This window comes from Peromyscus eremicus, chromosome 3, assembly GCF_949786415.1.
Source record: "Peromyscus eremicus chromosome 3, PerEre_H2_v1, whole genome shotgun sequence".
Lineage (NCBI taxonomy): Eukaryota > Metazoa > Chordata > Mammalia > Rodentia > Cricetidae > Peromyscus > Peromyscus eremicus.
In genome coordinates this window covers 37,446,156-37,470,100 of record NC_081418.1, presented here as the reverse complement: position 1 = coordinate 37,470,100, position 23,945 = coordinate 37,446,156, and the positions used below count along the sequence as shown (strand labels likewise).

The 23,945-nt window shown below is 36.3% G+C and overlaps 1 protein-coding gene across 2 annotated transcripts in view; it reads left to right on the top strand.

Annotated features, from left to right (window-relative positions):
• The first annotated feature begins 1,105 nt into the window (after positions 1–1,105).
• Pot1 (protection of telomeres 1) overlaps positions 1,106–23,945 on the top strand; it is a 68,228-nt gene continuing 45,388 nt past the window's right edge. The window contains exons 1-4 of one of the 2 annotated variants that reach the window (XM_059257442.1): positions 1,106–1,446; positions 5,971–6,040; positions 12,750–12,797; positions 16,545–16,659. In XM_059257442.1, coding sequence (XP_059113425.1) covers positions 12,789–12,797; positions 16,545–16,659 — 124 coding nt within the window. In that variant the 5' untranslated portion in view covers positions 1,106–1,446; positions 5,971–6,040; positions 12,750–12,788. Of the gene's footprint in view, positions 1,447–5,970; positions 6,041–12,749; positions 12,798–16,544; positions 16,660–23,945 lie in introns of those variants that run through there. The other variant, XM_059257443.1, reaches the window with a different exon arrangement.

Here is a 23,945-nt window from a genome sequence, read left to right as displayed (position 1 = left end):
ATTCTGAAACAAACGCAAGGCTTCATAAGTAAAAGAAGTACAGCAGTTGACTTCACAGACTTGGAACTGGTGAACAAAACCGGCATTTCACTTATGAAGAAGTGTTTGCTTTTTCTGGGAAAGGGGGACTTTGAATGCGCCCAAGCCACTTAACACAAGCTTTGAAGTATGCTTGTGTCACAATTTCCCCACTGCTGCAGAATGTTAACCTGTTATAGTGAAGTGATACCAAGAACTGTCGTCTGGGCCAGTATGTCACCACTGTGGTTGCTGCTGTTTGCTGGTTGTTAACTCCCGGCTTGGCTTGCTTATTGCTAATGAGGCTACCTCCTGCCCCTCACGTGGAGTTGGGAGCATTTCTTCTGGTTTCCCTCATTAGGCTCCAAAACCCATACAGTGAGCTAAATTTAGAGGACAAATGAGGATAAATAGTATTTCGCAAGTGGGTGAGAGAATGACAGTATGGTCCTGTGCCTTATTTATTATGTTCCTCTAATGGATAGTCCTTGAACTTGTTTTTAGTTCATCTATGTTTTATGAACAAGGAGGTGGGAAGGCAAAAGGTAGCTTTATAAAATAATGTCGAGGTTCCTCAATTTACTTGAAAATAATATGTCCCCAAACTGCTGTAAAACAAATAACATTGTTATTCTCCTGTCCTTCCATCCTTATAAAAGCTGCATTTGAATGCTTAACATAGAAGGATGAATAAATACATTCTTCCAAAAGCTGCATTTGAATGCTTAACATAGAAGGATGAATAAATACATCCTTACAAAAGTTGCATTTGGCCGGGCGGTGGTGGCGCACGCCTTTAATCCCAGCACTCGGGAGGCAGAGCCAGGCGGATCTCTGTGAGTTTGAGGCCAGCCTGGGCTACAGAGTGAGTTCCAGGAAAGGCGCAAAGCTCCATAGAGAAACCCTGTCTTGAAAAACCAAACAAACAAACAAACAAAAAAAAAAGTTGCATTTGAATGCTAAACATAGAAGGATGAATAACATAGAAGCCTGGAGGGCTTCTAGCGAACAGAATGGAATCTGGAACCAATGCCTGGTTTGGAATAGGGCTCCCATTGGCTACAGGATTTAGGAATTTTATTTAGGGTTGTGAGCCTAGCCTTTAACAGTTGAGCCTACTCTCCAGTCCAGGATTCAGGAATCTTAAAAGCAGGTCCCGCTCCCCCTGGAGGCTGGAGTTGGCACCTTTGAGTGCTCCGGAAGTCCGCGAGAGGCGTGGAAAGGGGAGCGGCGAGAAGCCTGGGTGGTGGTGACCGACGGGGCGCGGCCACCGCGCTCCGCCTTCTCGCCCTGTTTACCCGGGGAGACCTCGGGAAGGAGCCGGGCCGTCCGAGTGGAGCACGCATGCGTGGACCCAGCTGCGGGCGCGCGCGTGACGTCACGTGCGCGTCGGTCCAGACACCTTGTAGTTTCCCGCGCGCCTTGCTGGTGAGTGAGCTTGGGAAGCTTTGGAGTTGGTGGTGGGTGCGAGGCGGGGCCAGCCCTGGGTGAATATAACGGGGACTGTTCAACATTTGGTGCAGTTTTGCAGAAACTCCATTCCGTATCGCTAGTGTGAAGCGAACACGACCGGGAGGAGACGTGCATAGATCTGAGTAGCAGCCCTCTTGCTTCTCAGTGGTTAGGGGATGGTGAGTCCATACACATCGAAGTTAACTAGTGATGTTTGTGAGTGGCCCAGCCAAGGAGTCAGAGGAGAAAGATTCAAGCCAGACTGCACAGATTAACATCAGTTCTTTCTCATTAGGATTATTATGAGTTCGAGGGAGGAGGCAACCAGTATCTCTTGAAATTAAGCTTCCCGTGCAGTGTGCATACACAATATTTTAATTGCCAAAGGAATTAAAAAACAAAACCCATACTTAATTCCCCCCACTCTCCGTGTCTGGAGATTTTAAAGTATGGTGATGACGTAGTGAAACTAACAAATCTTAAAACTGGGTCTTAGAAATACTTTAAATACAAAAGCTAAAGTGGAAAATAATTACAGTTCAGCTCCTTAGAAGCATGCTATGTGTTGGTAATTGCAATAATGTTATAAAGTATGTTCTCTTAATGCCTGCACCCCAACACTGAAAACTAGCTTATTAAAGAAAAAAATAAAGAGAAACTAAAAGCACATTATCAGCTATACTTTTGATAAAACCGTGTTTTGCGTCCTCAGCAAGTTGTCAGCTTCCCTAGTTGAATTTTCATTGGACGTTATTGTGAAACACAACTGAATGTCACTTGAATTAATAAAGTCAAAGGGGTAGCAGGAGGAAGTTTAGCCACTGAATAAATTACACAAAGTAAGTTTCAGAGCTCTATAGTCAGATTGTGATCATAGCAATGTGTATATCCAACTAAGAAGGTTGTTAACTCAGAACGTATTTTCCTCCTAAGAGGAATGCTCATATTTTATATTCAGCATCTTGGTGAGAGATTGGCTTTTATTTTTACAATTATATTTGAGATGAGATATTTCACTGTTATTCATAATTTTCCTGCATTCACTTAACAAACATTTATTGTTTTGTGAGACACTAGATAAGGTTCTGAGGTACAAAGATAAATATATCTAGTCACCATACTAAAGGTGATCTCGAATTCTAATTAATAATAAATGTAGCATTATGGTATTTAAACATGAGATAACTTTTTGGTTTGCTATATTAGATTGGGAAAGTTGAACCGGAACTTTCAAAGTGACAGTGTATTTTACTTAACCTTCCTTTTGAGTAAGAGCAGTCATGTGAATGCTGAGGAATTTGGATGCTAACAGTAAACATGTGTTAGTTTCATACTTAGTTTTTAACAGGAGAAAGACATGGCTACTCTGCTTCCTGCACAAAAAATATATTGTATGTAGGAAGCTTAGAGGGAGAAAATCCAACTAGGCAATGACAGGAATGTAGTAAGAGTTGCTAATGAGGCCGGGCGGTGGTGGCGCACGCCTTTAATCCCAGCACACGGGAGGCAGAGGCAGGTGGATCTCTGTGAGTTCAAGGCCAGCCTGGACTACAGAGGGAGTTCCAGGAAAGGTGCAAAGCTACACAGAGAAACTCTGTCTCGAGAAAACAAAGAAACAAAAAAGAGTTGCTAATGATTTGAATGACTAGTAGAAAGGATAGGAAAAAAATAGTAACCTAAGGTTAATAAACCGAAAAACTTAGTGTTTTTTTTCCTGTTGTGTGGCATTTTATGTGTTAATTCATTTAATCATGACAAAGACTTGTGGCATTGACACTTTTATACCTACCTTACCTGTATAGATGAAGATACTGCATTTCAGAAAGGTTAAGTAATTTTTCTGAGATCAGATAGCTAACAAATGGTAGACATGACATTTAAATCTAGATAGTTTGTGTCACACTTGGTGAGATAAATTCCAGAGCAATTAGGCTAGAGGGACAATGAGTTCAGGAAGCTTAACTGTTTTAAATTTCCATTTATGCTGGACAAGAGGAGAGGAGACACACATTTAAGCCCTGAATTTAAGTTTGGATATTGGAGAAAACTCTGGTGCTAGGCCATCTTGACCTTCCTTGAACTGTAGGGTTGGACTTTACTCCTGTTTTCTCTTTCCAAATAGGAGTGGAAGGTGTTTTAGATTTGTTTTTTGTTTTTGTTTTCCAGCCACAGTGGGTTTTCCCCAAATTCAGAGGCTTGTTACTCAAGCCCTTAAATTGCTAAACTTTTTTTTTTTTTTTTTTTTCTGAATTAAAAATAAGGGGGAAAGAGTCACAAGGTTTCTGCCTTTCCTCCCGTAACTGCTGCTGCTGTTTTCTGCCTCTTGGTCTTACCTTTCAAGTCTGTGAAGAAAAGCTTGTAAGTGACTAAATCCCCTTGGTTAGCAGCTCCTAAGTGCACTGTACATTTGTAAAGTCCATTCCTGACTTTAACAGTCCATTAAAAATGTCTGGTAAGTTTTCTCACAGGTGTTAGACAATGTCTGACTTTTGCTTTGGATAAGCAAGAGCATGCCTCTCTTCTGTCACTGAAGATTCTCTTTCCTCAGCTCTCTGGTGGGTTATTGCCCCATACCTCCTCTTTGGTGGGTCATAGATGGGTTTGAAATTTGCAGGTTGTCCAGTTATTTGTTGTTAATTATTCTTTCTAGCATTTTACCTCTGAATCATTACACATTTTCTATACTCTTAGTTTATGCCTGTAGTTTTTTTTTTTTTAAATTTTTATTTTGCAATACAATTAAGTTCTACATACAGGCACAGATTCCCTTGTTCTCCCCCCTCCCGCCCCCCTCACCTTCCCCCCAGCCCGCCCCCCATTCCAATCTCCTCCAGGGCAAAGCCTTCCCCACAGACTGAGATCAACCTGGTGGACTCAGTCCAGGTAGGTCCAGTCCCCTCCTCCCATATGCCTGTAGTTTTACAATGATTTTTATGAGTAAAGTTGGTGTGGTTTCTGTCTCATCCATCAACTTGGAACTTTGCTAGTTACATGTAAATCTAAAATATTAATTTGTGAAGTAGGTATTATAGGTTCTATTCAGACATTTTTCAACAAATAAAATAGATATCCATGTTGATGTTTGCAAAGAGTCCATGATATATATGTCATTAAAAATAAGAGCCAAAAGAAATTTTGAAAACTCGTGAGTAAACACTTGTTTTTATCTGTATTTTTGAGTAAATAACTTTTTTAAAGTTGACAGAATGGTTAGTTACTGAACTGGAACAAAAACTAAATTACACTTGTGTCTCAGTGTATTGATTTGACCAGACTATCCTAGTTTATGAGTTTATCATTCATATTTGGAATTTTTTCATTAAATTGTCACTGCCTTCTAAAAGCAAGCTTTTTTTTTTTTTTTTTTTGTTAAGAGATAGTATTAGAGGATAAAACAAAGTTTGGAAAAATTGATTTACTTCATCATTCTTTGTATCTAAGCAAAAAGGATTGTTTAACAAATTGAATTATGAATGATATTTATTTTAGGTCCTTTGATTTTTCTCAGGTAAATTATAATATTCATGTGACCACAATATATTGACTTCCTGAAAGGATGGTCTAAATGAGCATCAGAGAAAGACTTTCTAAAGAGTAATTAAGCTTATTTAGGAATGGAATCGCATTACAACCTGAAAAGCATATCATAGTGAACTGTGAGTGTATAGTGGGGACTGTGGCAGTGCGAGGTTTTCAAGGCAAATGAGTGTGCTTGCTGAAGATATTTTTGGACATATCCTTGGTGGTAGACATTAGTAGCAAAGGTTACATCAGTCTAGGCTTGCACATTGTGTGTGTGTGTGTGTGTGTGTGTGTGTGTGTGTGTGTGTGTGTGTAGATGTTATTCTAAATGGTCTTATTAAATAAGAAACACAGAGCCAAATAAAGAGTTAAAAGCCCAAGAGGTCAGAGCACTAGCGAATAGCCTTTAGCTTACCAGTCACTGCCCTCCTTCCCCTGAGAGAGAGAGACCTTCTCCTGTGTGATCCTCTTTTTATTGCCTTTCTGTTCTGCCTTCTCATTGGTTCTAAACCCAACCACATGACTTCCTCATCACTGCCTGTCTATACAGACCTCCAGGTCTCTATGGTTGGTACTTGGATTAAAGGTGTGTGTCACCATGCTGGCTGTGTCCTTGAACACACAGAGACTCTGCCTGCCATGTGGTCGGATTAAGGGCCTGTGCTATCACTGCCAGATTTCTGCTAAATGGCTTGCTATTAGATCTGACCCCTGGCAATTTTATTTGTTAACATACAAATAAAATAACATTTCAGCACAAATAAAATATCACTGTGTGTGTGTGTTAGCAGAGACCTTTGTGATTAGTAACTCTCAGGTAGTCATAAGAGGGAAACTTCTTTAGAATCTACAAGTGTCTTTGTGTGTTTTGCTAATGTTGTTAAAACTCCTTAAATTTTAATGGTTTAAATCTATTCTAATTGCTTATATATTGTTAAAAACTGTCTTTTTTGCTAACTGCTTTTCTTGCCTTTTCAGGGAAAGCTCAGTCGTTTTTTCTTAATGTCTTGTGGAAGTAAAGCAGCTGTTCTGAAGATTAGACTTTAAGATATGTAGTGCTTCGTTTCTCTTTACCATTTGACTTACACTCTAGAAATAGGTAACTTTATATATTTACGGTTCACACGGACACACACACACACACACACACACACACACACACACACACGAGTGATTTTTAGTAGGTAATACATTTACAGTAATGTACACAGGCAGTATCTATATAAGGAAATCCTACTTTTCCCTTTGCAAAGGGTTGTTGTAGTATCCTCTTCCTACCTCTCGTTTCTTTACTTTTACATGAGGTCTGCTTTCTCTCACAACCAGACTATCAAAATAGCCAACCGTTCTGTCTGGACTTTTTAGGATGACCTACTTTAATAACTTTCTTTAAGTTTGCCTTCAACATACTACTTTACAAAGAAAACACACACTTGTAATTAGTGTCTAATCCAGAATAGATATTTGGGTGACTTCCACACCATTATCAGCTTATTATATTTTTCATATTTTAAATATGTTGTTTAAAGGTATATAATTTAACAGCTTATGACAGACAACTAGGATTATGAGGAACCTCTTGATGGGATCATGACTGCCTTCCAAAGGCCCAGCAAGTGTCATAATTAATGATGTGATACTTTAACCTTCCCCCGAGATCAGGAATATAATCTGGGTACTCATCCTACTCCTTGTCCAGGTAGCCTGTGCTGTCTGCTAAAGAGAGAAAGAAAAAGTGTGTAGACCAGAAAAAGAGGCATTCTAACTGCTATTAGGAACAGGTGACACTGTGTATGTAAAAGCGGTCTATAGAAAAGTAAAAAGTTGAGTAAGATTTTCCCAGAGTGTCAGTAGTAAATCATCCATCATTTCAAGTGACAGTTTATCAGTAATTATATCTGCTTTTTGTCAGACTGAGCAAATGTCTTCATATCTTGGTTCACTGATAGTTCCTTCTCAATTGGAATTAGAGTTTTTGTTCACCTTGAGTGCCGATCACTAGTTCTCTTATTTTAGTCTGTTAATATGTAGTTCACCTTCATTGATTTTTTTTTTTTTTTTTTTTTTTTTTTTTTTTTTTTTACTATTAAAACTATCTGCATTTTAAGAAACAACTGTTTGTTTTTGATACTCTGTTGGGTTTGGTTCTCTAACAGTTGCTACAGGTTTTTGCTTCTACGTTACCAAAGCTATCAGTGTGAAGCTTTGTTATGACGACACTTTTTTTTTTTAATAAGAATGCAGTTCTCATGAAAAAGGTTGTCAGTGGCCCCTCCTCTTCATTGTGTGAATAGCTTGGAGAATGATTATTGCTGCCCTAAATGTTTGTGAACCTTTAAAGTAAGCCGCAGTAAAGACAGTTGTGGTGGGCAACATTTTTATGGGAGAAATATTGACAAAAAATGTGTCACCTTCAACTTGAGGTCTGGCTCCTTCAGTTTTACTTGATTTGTCTGATGGAACTCTTGGCAGTTTTTGTTTCTAAAGGAAATTGTTCTTTTTCTTTAAGTTCACTAATATGCTGATGTAAAGTTGTTCTTTGATGCATTTTAGTATTGATAAGATTAGTAGTGATACCTCATTTCTAGCTTTTGTCTTCATAATTTGTTTATTCTTGGTCATTTCTGGCTAGAGATCTGTTTGATATATTGCAAATGTCAGCCTTTTTCTTTTTTCTTTTTTTTTTTTTTTTTGAGACAGGGTTTCTCTGTAGTTTTGGAGCCTGTCCTAGATCTCGCTCTGTAGCCCAGGATGGCCTTGAACTCACAAAGATCCGCCTGACTCTGCCTCCCGAGTGCTGGGATTAAAGGTGTGCGCCACCACCGCCCGGCTGCTAGTGTCAGCTTTTTATGTCATCTTCCATTTTATTACAGTACTTTCTTCCGTGCTAATCTCTTAACTCAGTTCAGTACACCATTAATTCCCTTACAATTTTTTATACAAAGTTTCCAGCTTGCCTTTTTCATACCTCCTTTATTGTTCTTTATTCTTCTACTTCAATAATTTTTAATTGATATTAAATCATTTCTGCTAGTTTTCTTGTCTGTCATTTCTAAAATTTTTGACCTTTCTGTTTCAGACATTTGATTTTTTTTATTAAATTTTATGTCTATAGGTTTTTGCCTTTCTAATTTTATGTGTATGTATGTTTTGCCTGCATGTGTGTGTGCACCACATGTGTGCCTGGTGCTCTCAGAGACTAGAAGAGGATGTCAGGGTTCCTGCCCCTGGAGTTATGTGAGTGCTAGGAATCAAACCCGGGTCCTGTGGCCGAGCAAATAGTGCTCTTAACCTTTTCATGGCTGAGCCATATCTCCAGCCCATGTTTCTGTTTCTAGTTCAAACTTGGGGCTTTATTCAGATCGTGCACATGCTTTTCCACTGAACTGCAACTCAGGCCCTACCCTCCTCTGCAAGGGTTTCGATGGACAGTCCAGACAGGCTGTGAAATTATGATACCCTTGATTCAATCTCTCAAGTACCAGAATTATGGACATATCACGATCCTGGTTTTTGTTGGTTTTTTTAAACCCATCGTATGTTCTTATTCTTGTTTTTGTTTTTTGCATGCCTGAATTACAAACATTTAAATTATTTTCTTCACAATTATATTTCAAAATAACGATGCTTGTGAAAATATAGTTACCAGTTTTATTATATGGGAAAAACTGTTATGTCTAATAGATTTATGTATATGTGTATGTTATGTTTTTTATCAGTTGACAAAGAAAATACAAAAGCAAAAGCAACAGTTTGTATTATTTTTGGAAAAATTAGCAAATGACTGTAAAAGTTTTCTTTAAAATGGCAGGATAACTTTATATTATTATTTTAGAATAAATTTAGAGTTATTAATGATACTCACAGATTAATTTTTGATAATTTGTCAATTATATTTTACAAATATACTTAAAATATAAAATATATTTTATATTTAAAATATACCTAAAATATAAAATATGTAATTTAGGTAATATACCTAAAAAAGTGATGCTTTTAAAAGTGCAAGTCAGTTGGCTATATATATAAAGGAATGGTTTCTCCTTTCCCTTCATTTCAGTATTTAGTATAAGTACAGAACCTCTGTACTTACATATTTATTTCCCCCTCAATTAAACTGAGTGCAATTAAAAATTACTGTATTTTGTAACTCAGTGTGCTCATAAGATTCTTAGTGATTTAAAAAAAAATGCCTGAAAAACCCTTAACCAAGTAGTAATCAAGGTAAACCTGCAGCCTATGACTAGGATTAGACTGGGTAGGATTAATCCCAAGCAGAGATGTAAAAAATATAACAAAAGAACCCAAACAAACAAAAACAAAAAAACAAAACAAAACCCCCAAAAACAAAAATGTAAAAACAAAAATTTGAATCATTGCAATGTTGTTGGTTGATCTTTGGTCTTTTGGGGGGCCCACCACCCCGATCCCAAATAAATTACACACGGAGGCTTATTCTTAATTATGAGTGCCTAGCCTTAGCTTGGCTTGTTTCTTTCCAGCTTTTCTTAACCTAAATTATCCCATCTACCTTTTGCCTCTGGGCTTTTACTTTTCTCTATTTTTTTATGCCTTTCTTTCTTACTCTGTTGCTGGTTGTGTAGCTGAGTGGCTGGCCCCTGATGTCCTCCTTTTCCTCTTGCTCTTAGATCTCTCCTCACCCAGGTTTCTCCTTCTATTTGTTCTCTCTGGCTGCCAGCCCTGCCTATCCTTTCTCTTGCCTCGCTATTGGCCATTCAGCTCTTTATTAGACCATCAGGTATTTTAGACAAGCACAGTAACACAGCTTCACAGAGTTAAACAAATGCAACATAAACAAAAATAACACACCTTAAAATAATATTCCCCAATATTGTAATATACTGCCTCAATTGAATGAAGGGGAAACATATTAAATGATTATGTCAGTTGATGCAAAAAATATATTTGACAAATCCCAGCACTTTTCATGATAGTAGAATCCAGAAAGTTAGAAGAGTACTTTCTTGTTATGATAAAGAACATATATATAATATATATAATATATATATATATATATTATATATATCTCCAACTACATGTTCAGGAATATAGAGGTCAAAGGACCACATGTAGAGTTGGTCCTCTCCTTCCTTCATGTGAGTTTTGCAATCAAACTCAGCTTGTCATGCTTGTCATCGGCTTCTTTAACTGATTGAGCCACTTCGCCAGCCTTTATTAGGAAAAATTTTAGACATAGAACCAGTGAGAGTTATTTAACGAATATTCATACATTGGTCACCTAACTTCAGCAGCATAGAGTTTCTAGAGGAAAAGAAGTGATAGAAAGACTGTATATTATTTGTGTAGACTTTAGAGGCTGGATAGTCTTAAAAAATGGCCATCTGAATTCTGGAAAGGCTGAGAACCCTGTTCAGCCAATCAGTCTGATGCCTCGTCAGTCTCAATCTGGTGCTGAAAGGCTGCAGTATTTCTGGAGAGCCTTTGGAACATTCCAGAATCTGGGGTCTGATGTCAGTAAAGGATAGCAGCAGCAGTGGGATTGTTCCACTCACCAACAGGAAGGAAAGTTAGGCAGAAAAGCTGCTTGTTTTTCCCTTAGACCTCTGGGCATTCATTATATGACTCTTAGCTGGAATGTACCACCCCTCTGGTGGAAGAACTTCTCCCGACTCCTTCCTGGAAATGCCCTCAAAGACCTCCCCAGAGGCATGTTACTTAGCAGATTCCAGATCTATCAAGGTTAACAATCAGTTATTGGCTACTTTATTTTGTCTTTTGAGTATTCAACTCATTTGACTTTTGTATATTTATTTTGAGGCAAATTTATGAACTATGTAACTTAAGCCATATTTCAGGATGTAGAAGAATAGTCTCCAAAAATTATACATGCATGTGTACATGTTTATGCAAAAAGATCATTAGGCTATTGAAATATTCACTCAATTTTTAAAAGATATACTTATTTATGTCTGTGACTGCATTAGCATCACATGCCTGATGGTACCAAGTGAAGAGGCCAGTAGAGGACATTGGGTCCCATGAGAACTGGAGTTTTAGGTGGTTGTGAGCTGTCTGATATGGGTGCTGAGAACTGAACTGAACTGGTGTCCTTATAAGAGCAGCAAGCTGCACTCTCTGTCTTGCTCTTTCTCATCTATATTTTAACAGTAATATCGAAACTGATGTCTGCATTGGTATATGGCTCTTCCTGATTTGGGGGGTACATACACAGACACAATTCCATTATTACAATATAAATAATTTAACATTAGCTTTTGTGTATGATCACATTTCAAGTGAGACCTTCCCTGTGCTTATTTAGTGAATTCTTTTTCAATTTGTTTTCTTCTACCAGAGTGGCATCTCAAATAGGAAACTCACTGTGGAGGGTTTGTAGTAATTGAGGGACTATCCTACATGATAGAAACTAAAGCGAGCATTATTGGCACTGGCAGAGGATGAATGGTTAACCTGCCGTTTGTGTGTCTCCTAGGTTCTGAATTTTCTAAAATGCTGAATATCTTCTTTCCCTGCCTTTTTCTAGGTTAAGGAAATATTTGAGTCAAAATCAGCTATATTTTGGTATTATGTATTCCCTATAAATTTTGTTATTTTTGTTTCTTTGTGTATAATATTTATATTTGAAAATGTTTTTAGTGAAGTAGTAAATGTGAATTACTGGGGATTTGTATGTATGTGTGTGAGAAAGGGTGCTGTGTGTGTGTGTGTGTGTGTGTGTGTGTACATTAGAATTTAGAACTGACATCTGTTAGATTAGACAATAATCTAGTAAATCTTTGACTAAAATCTTACTTCCATTTACATTAGACTAAAATCCTATTTTCATTTAAATTATCATGTATTGCTCCAATGTCAGTTGAAAACAAAGTATTTTTCACTTTTTGTGAAAATTGCTGATTTGAGATTGTTTATTTTGTTCCTTAAGTGCCCAGCATATGCTAGAAAGATAACAGCTTGAGTGAGAAGGAAACTTTTCATGGATTTAACTGTTAAGAACTGTGGCTCCTTGGCCTTGTCTAGTCATGCTGTGGTTTTAATGGGACAAAGTCAGTGAATAAAAGAATGTTTCTGTAAGTCTGGGGGTGAAATGCTTAGTCTGAACTGTTTTAGTTGTTTGCTGAAACATTCTCATTGAATTGAATTTGCCAAAACAAAATGACAATGGATGGATTAAGGGAAATAAAAGTGATAACAGTGCTCATGAGCCATAAAAATGTCACACATAAAGCCCAGAGTTTGAGGCTTGGATACCCTCTTCCCCCTCTTCACAATCACTAAGTTACTGATTCCTACCCCACTAAAACTGTCCATAGCACAGTGGTGTCTGTTCTGAGATAGAGAACATGAAGTTGCCCTGCACTTGAGTGCCATGTTGGATTGTCAGTCTCTACCTCTGTGGTTAGTTAATATTGGCTGATGAAGTTGCTCTCAGGAGACTGGAGAGGGTTGATTCCCTCTTTTAGTACATTTTCATTTGATCTTACATCTTTAACATTTTTTTTAAGATTTATAATTATGGGAATTTATGTGTGAGTAGGGTTATGTGCACTGGAGTGCAGGTGCCTGTGGAGGCCAGAGCACTGTGTTGGGTCTCCTGGAACTGGAGCTATAGGTAGTTGTGAGTGCCTGACATGGGTCATGGGAACCAAATAGAGAGAGTGGAGTATTGTTAAGTGCATAGTTAACTGTATTTGAAAATCTGTGGTCACATTGGAAGTCACATATGTACAAATACATCTCTGTTTTGTTTTCAGGTTTTTGGTAAATCTCTAAGAGGATTTTCCACAGAAGCAATGTCTTTGGTAAGGTGATGTTTAATATGCAGTGATATACACACATTTACACAGCTGCTTCATATTTTGATCTATTTTATAATTTGATTTTAAATTAGCCTATTTTTGTAGTCAGATTTTACATTAGTGCCAATCCAATGGAAAACCAATATCTTCACTTTTTTATATATTTATCTAACAATATTTGATTATTTTTGCCTATATTATCTACTAATATTATCTCTGCATAAGCTGTGTACATGTAAGAAAACTGGAAAGAAATCAGCTCTTTATGAGCACATGCAATTTTTATTAGTTTAAACCACATGCAAATTAATTTCTTTTCTTTTGTCAGCTTGTATTAAAACAGTTCCTTGTGTGCTGAATTGTGATTTAACAAATTGTATAAATAAAAAAAATTTTATATTTACACATTTTTTTAACCATTTTTTATTTTATAAAATTTTGGTGTCTAAGCCGGGCGGTGGTGGCGCACGCCTTTAATCCCAGCACTCGGGAGGCGGAGCCAGGCGGATATCTGTGAGTTCGAGGCCGGCCTGGGCTACCAAGTGAGTTCCAGGAAAAGGCGCAAAGCTACACAGAGAAACCCTGTCTCGGAAAAAAAAAAAAAAAAAAAAAAATTTTTGGTGTCTAAAGGAAGGTTCCATTTTTATAGATTGGATACTTAAAGCTGAATGAAACTGGAAGGAAGGCAATACATTGATAAAGTTTAATATACTATGTATATTCTACCTATATTTATTTATTATTTATTTCTGTTTCTGTGTATGGAGTTTATGTACACCACTTGTAAGCAGGTGCCCACAGATGCCAGAAAGCATTTGGTCTCCTGGAACTGGAGTTACAGATGTTTGAGAGCCACTCAGTGTAGGTGCTAGAAACCAAACCTCAGTCCTCTGCAAGAGCAGTAAGCAGTCTTTAACTACTGTGTGTGCACCCGGAAAGTACTTGTATATGCCAGCAGGTGATAGTCAGATGTCTTCTATCACTGTTTACCATATATTCTGAAGCAGAAATCTCACTGAAACCCAGAGTTTGCTAACTCTAGTCTAGCTAACCAGCTTGTTCCTGGCTCCTCTGTCTCTGCCCTCAAAGTGTTGTGATTACAGGTGGACCGCCAAACTGACCCAGTGTTTACCTGCGTGTTCCAGTCTTCACATATGTATGGCCAGTGTACTATCACTTACTGAACCATCTCCCCAGCCCTACTAGATACATTTCATCTTTCTGGCATAGTTGTCTTGATTTTTATCCACAGCTGTAAATTATATTTCATTTAACCCATTTTTAGGGATGGGTTTCTTTCGTTTGAGGAGAGGTTGTTGTGTTGCTGTTTTGTTTCTTTGGAGTTTTTGATTGGTTCTGGGGATTAAACCCAAACATTTGTCAATGACAGTCAACGCTGTCTCTGAGGTACATCCCCAGTCCCTAGTACTCACATTCTCTTGCCCCACCGTGTGATAAGCTTTGTCTTAAACTATCAAGACATAATAGAGGCCTTTTATGTCTTTGTGAAACCTAGAGAGGTGACCTGTGTGCTGAAGGGTTTTTGTAGATGTCATCAAATTATCTTTAGTATATTGTATCCCGTAGCTTTTTAGTGAATATGTTTTAGTATCGTAGGGTAAGTGACTTTCTAGATCTGTGTTGTCTAATGTCGCAGCAGCTGGACATGAGAGGCTATCAAATGGAAAATAAAAAGTGTGTGGCTAGGTGTTGGCACATGCTGTAGTCCCAGCATGACAGAACTCCATGAAGCAGGTTCTCACAAGGAGACTGTCTCAGGTCAAAAAAGGAAAACTCAATTCATAGCCACACTGGTTATATTTCAGTCTTCCATTTGCCATTGTGTTTTCTACAGCAGTCCCCTTATCACACAAAGTCCTATTGCACAGACATATTCTAGTCCTTTTAGGAATATTCATTGAACAATAAAGTGCCCCAGTAGCCACTGTCATGAAAAGAAATACCAGATTGTGTTACTAGCTTAGGGCATGGTAGGATGCTTTAAATACTATATTCTTATTGGCATAGATATTAGACACTTTTGCACCACCTTTCAGACTATTTTTGGATCCCTGAGATAATGTTATATCCAAGTGCTTGTAATGCTGTTAACTTTGTAGATTTAGTATTTCCATGTTACCACTTATCAGTGATACACATTTATTTATCACTCCTCTTATCTAACCCTATTAGCTTTCCCCTAACAACATTTGTCTCAAGTTAAAAATGCTGCCCCCTGTAGTCTTGATTTAGGGCATCATCCTTTACTGTCAGCAAGGGAAACAAATTGCTACTCAGGTTAGGTTTATTTGTAGTATTATATAAATTTATTTTTGATGTTCACAGATAATTCTCGCTCAATAGTACATTAATCCGACTTATAAGAGAATGGGTATGGAGAAAAATCAGTTAACTTATTTATATTGAAAAGAATAGCTATATAGATTTATAGTAACTACTTTTCATGGGAAGGCAAATTAATAATTAAAAAGTTTTGTTTTGTTTTTTCTCATTTTCTGTTTTGAATCAGTAAGCAGTTTAGTCTTCTCAAGCTGTGCTGGTTTTCCCATTCTTCTCAGTATCAGGGCATACTTGTTAAGGCAGGATACTGAGTCCAGTTATTTTGATGGCTTGATTTGACAGCCCAAATCTCCTTTTTATTCCTTTTGCTGAACATTATTCTATCATAATTAATGAGCTACACTCTTCTTGTATTTTAAAGACTGATTAAATTGCAAAGCCCCTTCTCTGTCTGTGCCGAAGAATCAGCTTTCTTAAAAAGAAAAAAGAATTTATCTCTATTTGACATTTTAAATAGTTATTTTCAGAGTGGCATGTTAATTTGATTTTTCAATGGGGCAGGAGTAAATGGGCTACTGAAATTTTACATGTTAATTTAGTGATGCTGTTAGCATGAGATACAGCCTTACACAAGACTTTCTTTTTTCTCTTACTATTGTTCTGAACTGCATTATTCAATTGATTTCTGAATTAAAGCTCATTTTTTTCAGCTTAAGTAATAAAATCTTTAAATTGTATAGATGTGTGTGGAGGGGAGGTGATTTTGATTGTGTGAGAAGTTTTGAAGTGATAATTAATTTAAAAACCAGTTCTAAAATTTCATTTTTTGGAATTTTCTCTGCCAAGTTGTAGTATAAATTTCATTTTCCAGTTTTATTTCTTTGTCATATAGGGAAGAAGTAACTGGATGATTTAATGCTAAAGAACCCTTAGAGCTAGATGCACTTGGGAATATTCGAGACAGAAACATTGTCCCCACCTCCCAAGGTCAGAGTTCTTTTTTGACAGCACAGCACTCTAGTGGCAGGATGCCTCAGTGCACTTAGTCGTCTCCCTCAGTAAGAGTCTTTTAGAGCTCTAACACTGATGGTGCATACACCTCACACTTTCTCTATTGCTTCAGTTGTACACCAGCTTTTGATATTCTAATGGATTTTTGCACTTTTCTTGTTGAAGAAGTATAATTAAAATTTAAGTTGGTTGTACTTTCATAGGTTTATGTGTTAATTTATCTACTTATGAATAAAATTATTTCAAGAACACTAGTTGGTTTCTATAGTAACATTTGGAAGTAGTGCTTTTTTTTAACTTTCTGCTTTGCATTTTGAAGTCCTTCTCTTTAGGATAAATCTTTTAAAATGAAATAATATATACTTGGCAGTTTACAGATATCACCATAATAGTCTAAAATGTAGATAGTGATATAATTGCTGTCTTTTCTTTCTTTAGGTTCCAGTAGCTCCCTATATATATACACCCTTGAATCTACTTAAAGAAGGTACAATTGTCCATGTCTATGGTGTTGTGAAATTTTTTAAGCCTCCATATCTCAGCAAAGGAACAGGTAGGTATCAATGTATGTGGTGTTTTATGGACAAGAACTGCATTATTGATATCAGGGACACGACTCAGAACAAGAACAATCCTGATTTTTAATTGTCAAACAATACTGAGTAATATTCTTTGACTATTTAATTTGTGAAGTGAATTAATCTAATGTGGTCTTTAGATTCCAGGGTCTTATTTACTACAACATAAATACAGTTTTAAAGGATGCTAAATGATATGAAAATATGAATTTGTTTGTAGCTGGAGTTTTCTCTGGTCCCGCCCGGGCCTGCAGCCACTCAGACACAAAGAAACACACAGAGGCTTATATGATTTTCAAACTGTATGGGCTAATGGCTCAGACTTCTTGCTAGCTAGTTCTTACATCTTAAATTAACCCATTTCTATAAATCTATACTTTGCCATGTGTCTTGTAGCTTACCAGTACTTTACATCTTGCTTCTCCTGGTGGCGGCTAGCAGCATCTCCTCTGCTCTGTCTTTCTCCTTCCTCTCTCTCTAGTTAGAATGTTCCACCTAACCTTATTCTGCCTTACCATTGGCCAAACAGCTTTATTTATCAACCAATCAGAGCAACACATATTCATAGCATACAGAACGACATCCCTATAATTTGTTGATGAAGGTGAACATGTTAGCAGATACTGAACATCACAGTCCTGTAACAGCACATCAGTTACCCCCAAGTCTGGCATGGAAATGAAAGACAAACAGAAGAGAAAAGCTAGCCATAATTATGTTAATGGATACACACTATACATTATGCCAAGTGTGATCTGATAAAAGTATGCTGGGAAAATTAAAAGTAGAGAATTTTTAAATAATTGAAGTTAAATACTTGTAAGCATAGAGTGGATTGCTGTATTTTAAAGTATATTACATGAGCCCCATCTTAATCACAAAGAAAATACCTGTGAGAAAGATACCCACAATATAGTAGTAGTAGTAATAGTAATAATAATAATAATAATAATAATAAAAATAAAAACTTGTCATTATAAAAGCTCAGTGTAGAGTATATAGAAGAAATTATCACAACTTTAAAAACAACATATTTGTGACTCTCACTGCTAACATTATACTAGTCAGTGAAAAGGATAAAAATTTGCCCTCAGAAATTAGAAAATTGCAGTGTGGCCCGTTTTTGCTGCTGTGTTCAACATAGGAACACACTGCTGTGTTGGAAGTCGTAGCCAAAGCAGTTGTAGGAAGGAAGTAAAAGAAATGGCCAGTTGGGAAAGATGAAATAAAGTTATGTTTGTAGAGAACATCCTGTAAGTAATAAATACTACACAAAACAATTCCTTTGAGAAATAATAAATGAGTTTAGTAAAATTACAAGATCAAACTTAACATTATATAAGCGTATCAGTGATGAGCAATTTCAAAGGGTAACGAAAAGAGAACTTGATTTAGAATAGCACTGATTGTGTAAAGTACTTAGGAATAAGCTTAAGCAGGGAAGGTACTTGTATACTAAACAGTATAGAATATTGCTGGAATCAAAGATGACACAGAGAGATACAATGATGTCCTATGTCCATGGATAGCAAGGCATAATAGTCTTCAAAAGTTTACAATCTTCAAAGCAATGAAAAATTATTGCAATAATAAAAAATCTGTTTTGTTTTTTTTAAATAGGAAAAGAAAAAAATCAATGTTAAAATGTGTAGAGGGCCCTGAATGGTGAGAAACAGTCCTCAGGAAGGAAAATCTGAAAGTTTATGTTGCTCTCATTTCCTAAGCATATTGCAAATGTACAGTCATTAAAACAGTATAGTCCTAGCAGGAATACATCTATATTTCAGTGGGATCAAATTGAAATATCAGAAGTAAAAGTTTATGTGTATGTTCACCTAGTCATTGGCAGACATGCTATGGATACACAGTGCAGAAAGGTTAGTCTCTTCCAGTAGTGCTGGGAAAACTGGATGTCCATGTTCAAAGGAAAACAAAAAGCAAAGTATTTAAATACATGACATGATGAAATGAAACTGAAACTGTCAGAGTAAATTCATTAAAAGCTTCTTTACCTGTTTGTTAGACAGGATATCTTTTAAATGACACCAAAGAAATCCACCACCACAAAAAAAAAAAAAAAAAAGTCATGTGGCAAAGGACCAAGCTGTAGACTTCTCAGCCAAAGAACTGACCAGTATAGCGAAAGACAACCTATAGAATGGGAGAGACTACTTATCTATCTCTTAAGGTACTTATCTCAAATATTTAGGGAACTCTTACATCTCAACAGGAAGAAATAAAATAAAAATAAGCTTACTTAGAAATTAGATCAATGAATTGGATAGACAGTCCTTCAAAGAAGAGAGAGAGAGCAGTTAGAACATGAAAAAACATGGTGATAGGCATGAGGGAAAGAAGTCTATCATCCATAGCCACCACTTTACACCTGTTAAGGAGACCATTATTACCAAAAAGCCAAAACAAATGTTGGTGTGGCTATGAAGAAAGTGGACTGTTATACCCTGTTGTACTATTGTGAGAATAAATTTTCTCAAAAGTGGAAATGCCTTATGATCCAACAGTCACTTGTAGATATTTAGCTAAATAAGTGGAAGTCAGGATTACAAACAAGTACTCTTATTCTCACGTGTTCACTGCAGTGTTACTCACAAGTTGTAGAATCAGTCAAAATGTCCATCAAGGGATGAATAGATGAAGAAAACCACATATCCTTCCAGTAGAGTATTGTTGAATTTATGAAGAAGGAAACCCTGTTATCCACAGCAATGTAAGAAACCCTTAAACCCAGTGTATCAACTGAAGTATGTCAGTAAGAGGCCGGATGCCATGTACCACTTCCTGTAGCTGTATATACATAGTCATGCACAGGAATGAAAAGCAAAGTGGTTATTGCTGGCTGGGGGATAAAGTGAGTAGGCAATTGATATTTGCTGTTTAGTGACTGTAAATTTTCAGTTATGCAAGGTTAAAGAAAAGAAAAGGTTGTAGGGATCTATTTTGCTGAGTTGTGCTTGTATATTACATTGTGCAGTACACTAAAATTTTGTTCAATTGGTAGACTTATATTATATCCTTTTATCCCATCACCCAAAAAAGAATATTTGGTGAAATTAAAAGATTGAAATTTAAAACTACATTAATTTTCATAGTTTTCTATGTTTTTATAGTTTTCAAAGAAAATTAAGAAAATATAATCCATAAATTGTATAATAATGTAATTCTTTAAAGAAATTTGTAAAAAGGTGTATCAAAAACCATTAATTTAGTTTTTTTCACAAGACAATAAAAACAGAGACTACACTTTACCTTAGTTTAATTCAGTTCAAGTAAATTGAACACTTGTTAGTTTATTTCACCTATTCTGTAATTTATTAAGGTCACTGTATTAAGTATTGTTAAGTACAAAGAATACTACAAAAGTATCCTTTTTATTTTTAATGGGAACTCATACATACTTTAGACATGTTAAAAACAAGAAACAATGTATAGATAAATAAAAAATATTGTTTGCATACTGCATCCTAGAAACTGTGGTCATGTTGGGAACACAGAAATGTCCTCATTGGGTTGATGATGCAAAATGCATTAAAAAACATAAATATTTGCATTTTTACAAGTTTTACATTTGTATTATAGAGCAATTAGTTGAGAGTAAGCTCATGAGTGAGCTGAATGGGAGAAATCTCATTTTCATATTTTACTAATGTACAATATGATAGTTTACTCTGTAAACCACAATGAAGCCTGTTGGATCTGGAGATAATTCTGAAGTTGACCAGGCTAAAAGTGTAACATAAAGGAATAATTTATGAAAAGAGTCCTTATAACATTGTTTGTTTTAAAGATCAATGAAACATTAGGCTGAAACACATGAAGTTTGATCTAGATATATTCAACTTGACCTTCCTGAGCCTGTATCTTTCCTCCATCATCATGCCCTTCGGTGCCTTCACATTTGTGGTGATGACCTCTCTCCATCCTTTGCCTGAATATCGTGTCATAGTGAACCTCTTGCTCGTTATCAGTTCTTTTCCTTAAGTTTGGCCTGCCATGCTTATCCATCTAACTTGTTAAAAGATCAGATTTTAAAACTTTACATTTGATGTGTTAATTTTTGTCACGGAAAGTTTTTAAATAAAGTGATCAGAAAATACATAATTTTCAGAAGCAATTAAAAATGGCAATGTAAAATTAAAATGTTATTTAAAAACACTGATGACAGTATATAATTAGTTACTAGGTAGTATAATCATGCTTTCTTCTGATCATAGTATTAAATCATGAATAAAAAGGAATGCCATGGGGAAATACAGTTATTTAGTATGTATGCATATGCCTCATATTTTTATCAGATATGTATAGTTGAATCCAGAGCCTTAGTAAAAAATTCATAGCTAGTAATGAACCATCTGTTATTATGGAGATAGATAATATGTTTCTGTGTTTCTTCTGAGGTAACCAAATTAAAATGAATGCCATCAATTTTATCTGAACAGTCATTGAAACTTTAAAATCTATCTTTCAGACATAGCATGATGTCTTCAGCAAGACAGGCAGTGAAGTTTTAAAACTATCCATCCTGTAGTTTTAGTTACAGTTACATTTATATTGCTGTTGTCAGAAGTCATCCTTCAACAAAATTAAGTGCAGCAATGGAAGTCAGGCAAATCACACTGATGTTTATGTTCAAAAGAGGGTTAACTTAGTAACTATTACTGCAGAAAAGTACTAGAATAAGTGTGTATGTACAGTCCATGGCTGTGTCTGTCACATAAAGCAGTGAAGACACAGTACAGAGCTATAATGTCACTAACATTTAGATCAGTGGTTCTCAGCCTGTGAGTCACCACCCTTTAGGGGTCAGAAAACCCTTTCACAGGGGTCGAATATCAGATATCCTGCATATCAGATATTTACATTATGATTCATAACAGTAGCAAAATTAGCTATGAAGTAGCAAGGAAATAACTTAATGGTTGGGGTTCACTACAACATGAGGAATTGTATTAAAAGGTTACAGCATTAGGGAGGTTGAGAACCACTGATCTAGATGCATATATAACGAGGTAGTGGAGAATTATGTTAGCTCAGATTTTAAATTTATATAATGTTATATACCACTAACCAAAACATCTTGTTAGATTTACTTTTAAAATGTTAAATTTGTTATAGAGGTGGCAGGTGTGATTTGGCATCTTCACTACTTGATTAAAAAATTATTTCCTTGCATCCTTAATATTGACCTATAGTATGGTATCATTTCTGATCACAGTCTTTATCTGGTTGCAAATGCATTGTTTTTCAAGCTTTATATTAAGACATGGAAGAGGTATAGTTTTTATTCCTTCAGAAGTCGGTCAGTTCTGTTAGTAAAAGGACATACAGTATTAAAAATACTAACTTCGCCAGGCGGTGGTGGCGCACGCCTTTAATCCCAGCACTCGGGAGGCAGAGGCAGGTGGATCTCTGTGAGTTCGAGGCCAGCCTGGGCTACCAAGTGAGTTCCAGGAAAGGCGCAGAGCTACACAGAGAAACCCTGTCTTGAAAAACAAAAAAAAAAAAAAAAAAAAAAAACTAACTTCATAATTGTAATATAATACCTTTAGAATCCTTGTATATGCATATGTGTGTTGTTCAAGTGTGTTCCCTTTCATCTGTGTGTGAGTGCATAAATGTGGAGACCAGTGCACAACTTCTGGTGGTGTTCTTCAGGAACTGTCCACCCAATCTGTTTCGTTTTGTTTTAATTTGAGACAGTGTCTCTCATGGACCTGGAACTTATAAAACGAGGGCATCTGACCACCGAGCCCCAGGGATCTTTGTGTCTCAGTCCCCTCAGCACAGAGATTATAAATGCCACCACACCTGGTGTTTGCTTGTTTTTGTTCTGAATGTGCATTTTGGAAATCAAACTTGAATTCTCATGCTTACTTACCAGACACTTTGCTGACTGAGCTATCTCCCTAGCCCTCTATTTGGATTCTTTAAGATGTGATTCTGTGATTAACATGACTCATGGGTATGTCATATGACCTGTTCAAGATAAGAAGGATTTGGGAGACTCTTACAGCAGTGATTTCCTCAGTAGCTCTATGGTTCTGCTTTTTTTAATGCAGATATTAAAGTTGAAAGGTTATGCATCCTTATAATGGTGCAGTTCCTATGTGAGAGCTTTCCTTTTCTCAGTGACTAAAATGAATTGCTAAGGTGTTGGGCTCTTGACTGTTAGACTTTCAGTAATGGAAGCCGTCAAAGCCATAACTGCTCATCACTTATTAAGGATGTGGAATGTTGACCTAACTTTGTCCATGTCAACTTATATCATTTATAAATATTCCACCTGTTTCTTACCAGGAGAATGGAGGTGTAGTAGGAAAATGTTGACCCTTTGTATTACTTATTCTTATATATGTGGAAGATTCTTGATTAAAGCTTGAGGTTTTCATCTGGATTTGGGTGCATATATGACACTTTACCTTCTATATTTTCCTTTAGCTAATTATTAGTTTATTAATTTAGAAAATAAACTCTGCTTTATTTTTATAGTGAGAATAATTGTGTACATCATAAAAGTAGTTTTTACACAATGTTTGTTTTGTTTTGTTAGATTTTTGTTTGTTTTTGTCAGTCTTACTGTATAGCCCTGGCTGACCTGGAACTAGCTAAATAGACCACTGGTATCAAAAATCACAAAAGTTCACCTGCTTCTACCTCCTTAGGCCTTCATCTCCACCACCACATCTACCTCAGGAATGCTGGCATTAAAGGTGGGTGGCACCAAGCCCAGCCTTAAAATTCTTTCTAAAAACCTATGCCACATTCTTTTGCTCATTCATATTCAAGGAAAGATGTATGTTTGTGTGTGTGTGTGTGTGTGTGTGTGTGTGTGTATGTGTGTGTGTGTGTGTGTGTGTGTGTGTTCCATAATCATAGGCTCTCAGTTTTCAAGATAGACCTAGCTGTCATGAAGTAGCTGAGCAGGGCATAGTTGTGTGCTGTAACTAAAGAAACAAACTCAGGGCTCTGGAGGCAGGAAGAAAAGATGAATATTAATGGAGAAAAGGTTTTTAAAATCTATTTGGGTTGAACTTTCAGGAAGAAGTAAGATCTTGATACATGAAGAAGAATAGGCCAACATTTTAGATTTGGAAATAGCAAAAATTATCAGACTTCTGTAATAAAAAGTGAAATTTTTAATTTCAGAAGTCAACCACTAAAGAAATTGACCTGAATGTAATTTTAAACCATGAAATATTAACAACATATCAAAACAGTGTTGTAATAGTGTAGTAATTTTTCT